Genomic DNA, 13,492 nt, shown 5'->3' on the forward strand with positions numbered 1-13,492 from the left:
AAAATCGTGTAAAAAAAGACATTGTATTTATGGAAGGAAAGACGATTGGTTCCGGATCTAAAAAATCAGTAAAAATAATTTTAAAAAAAACCACATAAAAATATTCGTTTTAAGCTTATTATTTTATTTCAACAAAATACACATGTAATAATATGTAATGAAAATGTATTAAAGTAAATTTGTATGCATATTAAATGAAAAAAATTCTTCATGAACAAAAAAAATCTGTTTTACACATAACAAGATTTTATTTATTTTCACTTTCTGATAACAAACGGCGCATACATTTGCGTACGACTGGAATATCACTAGAAATGTTGTGGACATGGTCTTCTTCCTCTATTATGAAATTCTTTCTGTGATCTCTTGAGCAAAATCAGCACGAGTCTCCTCTGGTGCTGATGTTTCACCGGTTTTTACGAACGAATTCAGTTATTAATCGTTGTGTTCGTGTTTTGGTTAGGCCGTTATATAATTCTCTGTAAGAGGCTGTCAACAACTTCAGTTCACGTTGAAACTTCCCAGCGCGTTCTTCATTAGGGTCATGTTTGACAAAATGATTACCTAATTTTCTGGCCAGTTCCAGACCTTCTTTTATTAAATCTGCATTTAGAACAGGATCATTTTCTTCATTATCACTACGTTCTGTGGGATAAGGGGTCCCAAGGACAACCTCTAATATTTCATCTTCGCTTAGGGCTTTGTCGGCTAACAATTCATCAATATCTTCAAACGATAGATCATCGAATCCTTCTCCACCAATTTTGTGTGCCATTGGGAAATTCGGTCGTATTAGGGATGATGGGATCTTTGCTTTTTACACATTGTGGCCAAACTGCTTTCCAACACGCATTTAAAGTTGCTGGTTTTAATTCAGTTAACGCTAATCCAACTTGATTGATACAATCCATAATTGAGAATTTCTTCCACACATTAATGGCTGTTAGTGTTTCATCATTCAGTTTGTCCAAAACGTGTTGGAATGTTTGTTTTACGTAGTATGTTTTAATTGTCGCAATTATACCTTGGTCTAGCGGTTGTATCAAAGATGTAGTATTAGGTGGCAGAAATAAAATTTGTACATTTGGGTGTTCCAAGACAGGATGGCCGGGTGCATTGTCAAGAAATCAGAAGAACTTTAAATTCGAGACCTTTCAAATTCATATAACATCTGACTTCTGGGGCGAAACATTTGTTGAACCATTCTGTAAAGAGAGCAGTGGTCACCCAGGCTTTCTTGTTTGACATCCAGTGAACAGGCAGTTTATTGATATCTACACCTTTCATTGAACGTGGGTTTAGGGCTCGATTTACCAGCAGTGGTTTCAACATACGATCTCCTGATTTTTTTTTTTTTTTTTTTTTTTTGATTTGGTAGTTGTTGGCGCATCGGCTTCTGTGGCCATATTGCACCTCCCAAGGTTTTTGCAGTACTTTGATCCAAGCCCGAGGCGGGAATCGAACCCGCGACCTTTGGGTTGCCAGGCAGGTACTTTACCCACTCGGCTAGCCCGGTCGGCACGATCTCCTGAAGCGTTGGAGGAAAATAACAAGGTCACACGATCCTTAGCTACCTTAAAACCACCAGCAGTTTTTCGCGATTTGGCTACATACGTTCGGCATTCGTTTCCAGAAGAAACCAGTTTCATTTGCATTCCACACTTGGTCAGGAGTGTATCCTCCATCTTCAACAATTTTTGCAAGTTCCTGCGGGAATACTTTAGTGGCCGATTCATCTGCAGATGCAGTTTCACCTTTAATTTTTATATTAGGAAGAGCATTCCTTTTAAGAAACCCTATCATCCAACCTGTACTCGCAGAAAATTCATACTTTCTGTTTAACTGAGATGAAGTGCTTGGCTCCTTTTCTTTAATCTGTCTGTAAATTCTTAGTGTTGTTTGCTTGATGGCATTTCCATCTACTGGTACTCTTTTTTGTGACTGATCTTCTATCCATATTACCAGAGCCTTTTCCATTTTTTCCTTGACAATATCTCTTGTATATGATGATGAATTAACACTTACTTTTGTTCCAGAACATACCGACTTCCTAATTGCAGCTTCATTTTTCTTAATAGTTCTTACGGTAGCTTCATGTACACCAAAATGCTTTCTTACAGACGTAGGCCATGTCCAGTTGCAAGACGATCTAAAATTTGAATTTTAAGTTCCAAAGAAATCGCTTTCCTTTTCATTTTGGTAATAGGCGAATTATTCAACATTATATAAGGGCTACCGAAAAATATCTCAGTTATAATTAATAAAAAAAGTATGAAAAATTTGTAAAGTTACAATTTATTGACTATCGGCAAAATTAATAAATTTATATGTGCACAAATTTCACTAAAGATTCTTTCACTTTGAAATAGAACTTACTACTAAATGTCTTTCGAAGATACAATGCACGAATACCGTAGATGTGCACCAAAATTCAATAAAAACGTTGATGATTCATAGATACCTAGACGTACACATTGGTAAACAAAAGCCCCCATTTCAAAACGCACACACTAGCTAATCTATCACACTAATAAATAGCTGATAATCACACTAATCTATTGGTGCGTGTAATATAGAAATGATACTAATATGCCACAAATAAAAAAAAAAAATTCTTAGAATTTAGGCAAAAAAAATTCTTAGAATTTAGGCAAAAAAAATTCATAGAAATCGTGTTAAATCAAAATGACTCGCGTAAAAAGAGAATGAAATATTTATTTTGAATTCGTGTTAAATCAAATTCGTGTAAAAAAAGTTCGTGCAAAAACAGAATTAGGTGTATTTACTTTAAAGCACTGCTCTGCATTCAAATAGAAAGAACTAATTTTTGGAGAGAGGCAGGAGCGGATTCAGGTCGGTTGAGGCCCCGGGCGCAGAAGAAAATATTGGGCCTCTTAAAATAAAGAGAGAGACAGGGAAAATAAAAATACATGTTAACCAATTTTTTAAATAAATAAAAAAGATTATGTACTATTAATGTTTTATTTCCAATAAAATTTGAATATAATATATGTATAATATAATTAATAATAGCATAATAATAATCACAAAGTTTTGAACTAATACGTTCAACTAATTTGTTTGGGTTTTGCGTGGGCCCTTCAGAAGTCGGGGCCCAAGGCGCGTGCCCGGTGCACCCGCCGTTAAATGCGCCTCTGGAGAGAGGGGCTACTAAAGTTCATATTGCTACAAAGATGACCTTGTCTCCTTTGATACCCATGCTTTTGCATTGCTGGATTTGTGAACTGAAAGGCTAAAAAGATAAATGACAGATACAATTAAAATATATGATTGTCGAGAGCAGCTTATGGACTTTAAGGACTCATATACTGCAACAATTTGCTAACAGGTAGAGCAAAAGCATCATTTTAAAACATAGTAAATTCAGAAGAAATGCAAACAAAGTTTACAAAAACAGCATCATTATTATAATACTACATACTGAGAAAAATTAACTTCTAGGTTATCTACTTGTACACTCTGGGTGCCTGCCTACCCACTGATGAGAGAATAATTCTCAAAACAGTGCCAGTGCATTCAACACTCAGATGGTGGCATTCAACACTCAGAATAAATAACAATAATCTTCTCTAGTGGGAAAATATTAATTATTTGAAAGTGCATGACCAGGCAACCAGATATGAGATGTTATAATAATGATGCCATTTTTGTAAACTTTGTTTACATTTCTTGTGAATTCACTGCCCAATGAAAAATGATGCTTTTGCACTACCTGATGCATGTTAATACATGATAAAGAATTACGAAGAATTTTGTCTGCTGGGAGAGCCCCACCTTGTCAGGAACCACAAAGCACTGGCATCTGAAACAACCAAGTGATGTAGCATTTCAGTAACCTCTAAGTCTGTCTAAGGGCTGAGTTGAAAGGCTGTGGTCCTATTCTAAGCAAACCACAAATGATGTACTCACCTCATGAAGTCAGAAGACAAAAAAGAAAGCAAGGCAGAACACCTTGAATAATCTCTCCAACTTAATGCCCTTTAATAAAATTAATCACAGGCAGGATTAGCAGAATTAAAAGTTCAGTGCAGAAAATAATATATAATAGTAACATCAAAATTAAATTAAACTAATCAGAATAAAATAATATACATCAAGAGACATAATATGAAATTCTTCTTTATTCTATTATTCTGTCATATATTTTAATTTTATCTATCATTTATCATTGGCATTTTAGTTCAAATCCAGAATCTAGCAGAGTGAAACCACATGACTGAAAGGAGACAAGATTCTCAGTAACACTGTGTATTACTGATCTTCTTATTAGAAAGTATCTAAATATTAAGATTAACTAAATATCAAGTATCTAAATATCTTAATATTAAGTATCTTCTTAATGATTCCAAAAATAATTTATTTCTATTCCACACAGAGAAGTTATTCCATTACTAAAAGAGATAGATATTGGCTATTTTAGCATAAGAAATAAAAAAAAAAAAAAAAAAAATTTCAATCATATTATAAAAAATATGCATAAAAATCTTTATGTGTGCGGAAAAAAACCAAGAACCAAGCCAAAGATGATATTTATGGTGGTATTGCAAGTTACATGCCAAAACTTGATGGCAATATTAAGGTGAGCAAGACTGTTAATAAAATCAAGAACTAGGATATGTTACTACAAGTCAAATTATACAACTGTTGTAAAATATGACAGTTAAGCTTTAATGCTAATAAATAAAAGGTTCTGCACTTGGATCACAGTAATCGTAAGCTAAATCAGCGTTTCCCAAACTTTTTTAATCACGGAACACTTTTCATCTCGCAATATATTTCCAGAACACTTACGAAACACAAGTTTAGTGGAAGCCAAAGAACTGTTTGCTAATATTTTATTACATATGAGGCACTGTGCATCAGAAGCATCTTTATTTCCAACACATGTAAAGCCCAAATTCAAATAACTGTCATCATACTTTCATTTCGGTCTTTTATTAGTTGGTTCCTGTTTTTTCACTTTGGATTTTTGGGGAACAAAAGGCTGCGATTGTTCATCCTCACTTTGAAGTGTGACAATATAGTATTCATTTTCACCGACCACAGTTGCAATACTAGAAGTACTTGCTTCTCGTTTTAAAGTTCCTTTTTTCAACCACAAATCCATGGTCATTTATTTTAATAATAATATTTCGAAATAATGATAATTATCAAAAAAAATTTATACAAGGAAGTGAGTTAAGTTATGATATCAGTTCGCTTCTCCCTCTCCTTCAACCCATGTACTCCAGGCTAAATCGCATACGAATGGCATATTAGATCACTACAGTGCTACTTTTTCGTAGATGTCATTACCTCTACACATACTTCTCTATGAAAAAGCCCACCAAAATAAAGTATTCCATGGTCTATTCGATTATTAGTCTATGCCAGTATATTAATAACCAAAAAAAAAAAAAAATAATAATAATGTTAAAAATTATAATGATACAAGAGTAGTGTATGCTACAAATATGCAAAATTTATTTATTTTATTATTTTTTTAAAATTATTAATTACTATTTTTCACAGAATACTTGTTCACATCTCACAGAACATTAGTATTCCGCAGAACACAGTTGGGGAAACGCTGATCTAAATCAGCTGGCTGATAACGCAACTAACAGTTTGACGATGAAAAGCATCTATGGTTATAATATAGTCTGACACAAAGTTCATTCGGCAGTGCTGTAAACTTGTTAAGACAGCATATGGGAGTACTGTCAGTGATATATAAGAATTCTGCCAGCAGAGATAAAGTGGTAGTCATTCCAGTTTTTAATCAATAGTCAAAACACATATTGAATCCTACATACAGATCTAAAAGTCTCATTTCAGGAAAATATAGACTTGCTTGAAAGGATGTAAAGGAGGGTAACAAGACTATATGTACAAAGAACAAAGCTGTTGTTATGTTTGGTTATAAGAATCAATTTTGAATGCCTTTGTGATATTTTTTAAAGCGGATTTTTGGAGGTCACTACCATAAAACAATAAAACAATTAGCAGTTTCTGGTTTATTGGATGGAATCCTTTTCTGTTAGTGCAATCTATTAAAAATGGGTAGTAAACTCGATCTTATTGCATTTGCGATTATACCGACAGCAGGAATTCTGTGGAATTTTACGTTATTATGGTGAAATGAATTCCCTCTCACTGAAATCTTCAATCATTAATAAATTTTCAGAATCTTCTCTTCATTCCTATTTTTACTTAGAAAAGTTTCTTGTGCATATCGTGTTAGTTGCAATTTGTGCATTCCATGTTCTTTGTTATTGATTGCTTATTTTCTTACTGTTTAAATTTTACAACCAAAAAAAAAAAAAGTGTCAGTGAACAGAAATATCAATTAGTTACATTATTAATTAAGCTATGTACGTAAGTGTAAATTTATTTTTATTTTGCTAACCTGTGGGAAATATTCTTCCGATTTTCACGCATCATTTAATTTTGTTAATTGGAGGAAGAAAAGTGTAAATTTGTGCTCTATATCTTTACTTTTATAGCCTGTGGATAATATTCCTCCTATTTTCACTTATTAGAATAGCCGTTTAATACAATTAAAATTCAGTTCACAAACGTGATCACGATGACTGGCACTTACTGCATATCGTATAGTGAACAGTATTTTATTTTGGAGAGTCCATTGTAAAGTGATTTGATCGTAGATTAAATTAAATTACGTATCGTATTTAGATTAAATTAGTTTTGAATAAATACTGTACTTTACATTATTATTCATTGTATGTTTTTTAAACCTCATTTAACTCAGTTACAAATCGTAAAATGCTGTACATGATGAAGTTTGTTGGGGGTTATAATCTCGGTGCATTGTATTGTACTGTACATGTATCTACAAGACCGAAGTTGGACATACAAAACAGACTTATGTACATGGAAAAAAAAAAAAAAAAAAAAACGATTAAGTACATAAGTCAAAGAGTGTCTGTACTATTAAACCAAGAAAATAATATTGAGATCATTATATAAGCCCATACTACTTACAGTATTGGAATTAACTTTTAATTCAAAAGCAGGAACCTACTCTACTAAGCAAATAACTCCTAAGTATCAGGAATATTCACACTTTCAAGGTTAAGATTTTTCATTATGAGAGATGAAAATCTAAAATATATCTCAGAATAGAGGAAGTTATTTGCTTACCAACAATACGGTCTCTTAATTCATCGGGATGCAATTTTGTAGCTCCAAAGGGAGGTAGAAGTGGTGTTTTAATCCTACTGGCAGTATTCATTGTTTCTGTTTGTATCTGCACATATTGAGCTCGTGCAGAATGAGGATTAGGAACTGATGTCTGAACCTGATTACCACGAATTCTGTTAAACACATTTTTATCACCATCTTGAGAAAAAGAAATCTGATGTGGTAAAGACAGTTTCCTAAGAAAACTCAGAGTTGCACTAGAACCATCATCACAGATAGACTGTGGTGGCTGAGATTCACAGTTATTTCCAATGGCGAGTAATACTTGTATTGTTTTTGAATAACCCAATGATTTTGGCAATTTTTTTAAATTATTATAGCTAGCATTAAGTTTTGTTAAAGATTCCATTTCGCCCATGTCTTCTGGGAGTTCCTTCAAGATATTATGAGACAAATCTACAGATTCAAGCTTTACAAGACGAATAAAAGAAAAAGGCAATGACAAAAGATCATTGTGACTTATTATTAATTCTTTAAGGTGAAAAAGAAGTCCAATACTTTCTGGAAGTACCGATATCTGATTATAACTGACATTCACATGTGATAAGTGAGGCAAACGAAAAGGAAGTTCAGGGGGTAGTGTTGTCAGACAGTTGAAAGAAGCATTCATGCGTTCATAAAGTGAGATAGAATCCCGTATGCACCAAGGTAGTTCAGTAAGGCACTTGTCAGAATATTCTCCGCTTACATGCTGAAAAAAAAAAAAAAAAAAAAAAAGAAACCCATAATTAATATTATTTTATATAGAAAATCACAAATGTAATATTAAAACAAAAAATGTGCTAGGACACATTAGTTTTTTGACAATCATACAGAGTCCTAAAGGAGAGCCAACAAGTCAAAAAAATTTATATTTAATAAAAATAGACATATACATAACATTTTCACTATCCAGAAAACTTAAATAAACAGCTGTGCTATTATCAAGTAACAGGACCAAAGAGAGAAATGCTAGTACATAACATAAACATTGTAAACGTCATTTAGTACAGTGAAATCTCCCTTAACAGACACCTCTCTAAAAGGGACGCCCCTTGTTATGGATACTCAGGCTTTGTTCTTAAAGACTTTAATACAGACAACCCTCGTATTTTTTTTTTTTTTTTTTTTTTTTTATGAAAACCCCAAACACGAGAGGTTATTTAGAACCTATAGTACTTAGTACCGTGCTTGGGCTGGCGGTTGAGAAGACGAAAGAAGATATTTGTTGACATTGGACTTGAACTTCTATAGCTTGTAATTTTCAGGAAATACATATGAAGGAAGGTTGTTCCAGAAAACGGCAGTTGAATGAATAAACAAGGAAGATGAAAAGTTGGTTCTGTGGGTTTCAAGTTGGACAGTAAATGGATGTTGGCTGGTGGCTGCATGTGTTTGGACTGTTTTGAAAGAGAGAGAGAGAGTGGGAATTATAGAAGCCAATTCAGAAGAATAGTGCCCATGGAAGTATCTGTAGAAAAGACATGCAGCAGAAACAGTACATCTATGAGACAGAGAGTGGAGAGACTCTGTTAGAAACGAGTCATTAATTAACCTAACTGCCCTCTTCTGAGTGGAATCTACATGGTGTCTCAAAAATATTGGTACAAACATTTAGGGGAGGTAGGTAACATCTAAAGGAATGTGAATCGCATAGGAACCCATAACTGGAAACGTCACCGTAAGTCGGTAGATGGCGTTGTTCATCAGTTCACGAGAGGAAAAATTTCTGGTTTACTCATTCAAGCAGTAGTTTCCGCACAAAGAGCATGCATCGATATACGAACTGTGAACTGGAAGACATGCACCTAGTGTATGAATTAGCAGAGGGCAATGGACGAGCCGCTCAACAAATTTATGGAGAACGCTTCCCAGACAGACATATACCGGACCACTGTTTGTTTGCGTGTGTGCATCAAAATTTGTGCGATTATGGGTCATTTAGAGGTAACAGGAGTAGTGCGGGCAGACCACGTTCGATGCAAACTCCCACCATGGAAGAAAGTGTGTTGAATGTCATCCAGAATAATCCTATTACCAGCACACACGTCGTTGCCTCTGCCTTAGGAGTGTCTCGTTGCAGTGTACAGCGTGTCTGGCACGACGATTCCTTACACCCCTTCCATCTCCAGAGGGTTCAGTTACTGCTCCCCCAAGATCATCCTGCACGTGTGGCTTTTGCGCAGTGGTTTCTCCAAGAAAGTTTTCAAGACTTGAATTTTTCCAGCCTACGTTTTGTTCACGGATGACGCTTATTTCACTCGGAACGGCTTATTCAATCAGCACAATGCTCATGTGTGGGCTCACGACAACCCACACGGTGTGCGCCCCCATGCGGCACAACATCGCTTTGCAATAAATGTTTGGGCAGGTATAGTCAGTGACTGCTTAGTCAGCCCATACCTGTTACCATCCCGCACGAACTCCGCTAAATATCAGATCTTTCTTGAACAAGTTGTACCATTGTTACTTGACAATGTTCCAGCAAATGTGAGACGCAACATTTGGTTTCAACATGACGGGGCACCTGCCCATTATGCAAGGTGTGTTCGTGACCATTTGAATAGGCATTTTGGGGTGTCAATGGATTGGCCGTAGTGGACCTGTTGTCTGGCCCCACGCTTGCCTGATTTATCGAGCCTTGAGATCTTTCTGTGGGGAACCCTCAAATCTCATGTATGAATCACATGTGAAGACGGAAATGGATCTCGTGGCGAGACTTATCTGCGCTGCTGCTACTGTCAAAGAAACTCCAGGTGTGTTCGACCGTGTCCGCCAATCCATGCTGCGTCGGTGTCACACATGCATCGCATCTCATGGTGGAACCTTTGAGCATCTGTTGTAACATCATGAAATGCATCCATCTCGTATTCCATTGTTAATATTATGTCAAATAAATGTTTGCCACTAATTACTGTCTTGTGTCATTTCTGCTTCTTGTGCCTCTGCTACTACTTTCTCTTGACGTTTCCGGTTATGGGTTCCTATGCGATTCACATTCCTTTAGATGTTACCTACCTCCCCTAAACGTTTGTACCAATATTTTTGAGACACCCTGTATAAGCTGGAGAGAGGTAGGTTTTGTGGGCACTGCCCCAGATGTGGGAACAATATTCTATGGTAGGGCATATTTGCGATTTGTACAGAGTGAACAGCTGAATGGAAGAAAAGTAATGCCAAGAGAAAACCAAGTTTTTTAGATGCAGAGGACACAATATTTGTAATGTGCTTGTACAAAGAGAGATTAGAAGTCAGGGTAATCTTCAAAAGAGAGATATATCATTTTGCCTAGAAATCGGAGTGTCACTAGACATAAGCATAGGAGCAGAACAAACCTTTTTGCAAGATATAAGACAGGACTGAGTTTTAGAAGGTTTGAAATCAATTAAGTTGTCTTTGCCCAACTGAAGAATAACCTGGAGATAGGCAATTAATAAAATGGTAGCAGATATTCGAGAAGTTGAAGCTGATTGAACAGGGCAAGGTTTCTCAAACTGGATAGTGGAATGCAATGTGCTATCATCAGCAAAACTATGGATAGGACTTCCGGTCAATGGAAGAAGGTCATTAATATACAAGAGGAAAAGAGTAGGGGAAAGAACTGAACCTTGGGAGATACCATTGGAGAAGTTAGAAGTGGAGAAGTGGACATTACTGGAGAAGTTAGAAGATAGAGAGCCATCACCCTCAGTGAGCAGTCAGAGAGAAAACTGGATAACAAATTACAAAAAACAGTATGCAAACCATAAGATGGAAGCTTGTTCAGAAGACCTTTATGCCACACACAATCAAAGGCCTTTGAGATGTCAAGAGCAACTGCTTGTGTTTCACTGAACTTTTCCATTGAATTTGTCCATAAATGGGTAACATAAGCAAGAATATCACCAGTGGATCGACACTGATGGAATCCATACTGGCGATTGTTGATCAGATGGAGGGTTTCTAGGTAGTTTCAGAGTTGGCGGTTAATTGATTTCTCCATTACTTTAGAAAGAGTAGAAGTAATTGCAATGGGACAATAATTGGAAGGGAGGGACTTGTCACCCTTTTTAGGAACTTGCTGGATATGAGTAAATTTACAAGCAGAAGGAAAAACACCTCTGGAATAAGAAAGTGAAAAAAAGGCCGCAAAGAACAGGAGTAAGTTCAGGAGCACAGGTTTTGAGAACAAGTGGAGAAATACCATCAGGACCTGGAGCTTTCTTAGCATCGAGAGTCATCAAAATCCTTCTGACATCCTTTTGACGGAAGACCACGGGAGGCACTGAATGGAGCATGTTGGGAATGGTGGGAGGTGTTTTACCAAGATTAATTAATACATGAGTTGGAAGAAAAATGGGATGCTAGCAGGTCAGCTTTATCCTTGGCTGAAGTGACAACAGAACCATCTGGTTTTGAAAGAGGTGGGAGCAGAGATGGGCAAAAGTTGCGGCCAATAGCTTCTGCAAGAGACCAGAATGCTTGGCTAAAATTAGGGCACGAAGCAAGTTTTCTACTCTTAGCCTGTTCAAAATCTAGTTTGCATTGATTAATAACTGCTTTACAATTGTGAGCTCTGGTGTAGACAGAAAATGAAATTGAAGAATTGGAAACAAGCCGATTACGATATGCAACATTCTTGCCTTGAACAGCCTGAGCACATTTATCGGAAAATCAAGGTTTAGAAAAAGGACGAGATTTTAAGGTGCAGTGTGGAATAAAGGATTTCATTGCTACACAAATAATTTCACTGACATGATCTGTCAACTTTTGAAACAGTAATCCGACCAAGAAAAAGAAGAAAAGAAATCTCGCAGGTCATCCCATTTTGCATTCTTGTAATGCCAAACAACACGAGGTTGGGAATAGCCATGAGATAAAAACTCCATTGGAGAAGAGACAATCACCAAGTTGTGATCTGAGGTGCTTAAAGGACCACTCACTTTGAACGCATACTTAGTTGGGTTGTTTGTGAGAAAAAGATCAACCGTGTTGGCTGTATGATTAGGATTGTCTGGTATTCTGGTAGGTAAATGAACAATCAGTGAGAGGTTATTAGTAATTGCAAAAGCCTCAGCATCTCGACTAGCTTGGTCTTTGTGACTAGAAAATGGAAGCCAGCTGGATTTGTGAACATTAAAATCACCAAGGAAAATTACCTCACTGTTAAGAAAGTTGGACTGGAGAAAATGCAAGTTGAAAAGAGACATAGTCAATGAGGTCCAAGTGATTAGTGGAATTGGAAGAACGGTAGAGAGGACAGATGAAGTAGAGAGATTTTAAGCCATAGAAGATCGTAAAGAGAAGATTCCAAATTACCAAGTCTGTGACAGGGAATATCAGAACAGACATATGTGCACAAGTACCACCTTTGATACAAAAGAAATCATACAGAAAATAATTTGGGCAACTGAGATGAGCAGTAATTGAATCAACCAATAACTGAGATTTTGTCAGAAAAAGTACATGGGGGTTTGGCAAACTAAGTGGAAATGGATATTACTGAGATTATAACTGAGACCACGTGTAATTGTGAAATGAAATAGGAAGTGTTTTGGAGGTTTAGATCTTTTTGCAGATAGGTTTGCTCTATTAGTGTGACAATTCATGGTGTATTCAATGGTAAGAAAAGTGGTAGGGAACATGCTGTATGAAGTAATGAAAATTTTGGATATGGCGTACACATGGTAAGAATATACCCAGATTCTTGACATAATGTAGTCTCGACAATGCAGCAATCCTCGCACAACACAGTACTTATATAACATGGTTTCGCTCAACACAGTTTGAGAATTGCGGGAAATTTAGCATAACGCTGTATTTTTGAGCTTTTGTGTTGGGAAAAGCCCTGCTATTATGTTGGATGTAATTTTCAACATTTCCATTCCTTTTTGTAAATCTCTGCTGTTGACTCGCTAGTCGTTATTGCCTTCATGGTATTTTTCTAAAGCACATTCTGGAGGTCACTACCAAAAACAATTTGCAGTTTCCAGTTTATTTGTCTTTTCTGTTAGTGTAATCAATTATAAATGGGTAGTAAACTCGACCTTCTTGCATTTGCTATATACTGACAGCTGAAATTCTGTGGGTTTTCATGTTATTATGGTGAAATGTGTCTCCCCTTCCATGAAATATTCAATCATATAAAAAAACAAATTTTTATAAACTCATTACTCCGTATCTCACTTATGCACATCATGTTTGTTGCAACTTGTGCGCACCGGTCCTTTATTATTAACTGCTTATCATTTTTAATGAATATGTTTTAAATTTTACAACCAAAAAAAAAAAAAAAAGTCAATGAACAGAA

The 13,492-nt window shown here is 35.9% G+C and overlaps 1 protein-coding gene across 1 annotated transcript in view; it reads right to left on the minus strand.

Moving 5' to 3' along the window:
- The window catches only part of LOC150076167 (uncharacterized), a 202,347-nt gene that overhangs the window by 162,715 nt on the left and 26,140 nt on the right, over positions 1–13,492 (minus strand). The window contains exon 3 of the mRNA XM_090387505.1: positions 7,165–7,915. Coding sequence (XP_090243631.1) covers positions 7,165–7,915 — 751 coding nt within the window. The remainder of the gene's footprint in view (positions 1–7,164; positions 7,916–13,492) is intronic.

The sequence above is a fragment of the Mastigoproctus giganteus genome, chromosome 13 (genome assembly GCF_048544385.1).
Source record: "Mastigoproctus giganteus isolate SK-2022 chromosome 13, ASM4854438v1, whole genome shotgun sequence".
Classification (NCBI taxonomy): Eukaryota; Metazoa; Arthropoda; class Arachnida; order Uropygi; family Thelyphonidae; genus Mastigoproctus; species Mastigoproctus giganteus.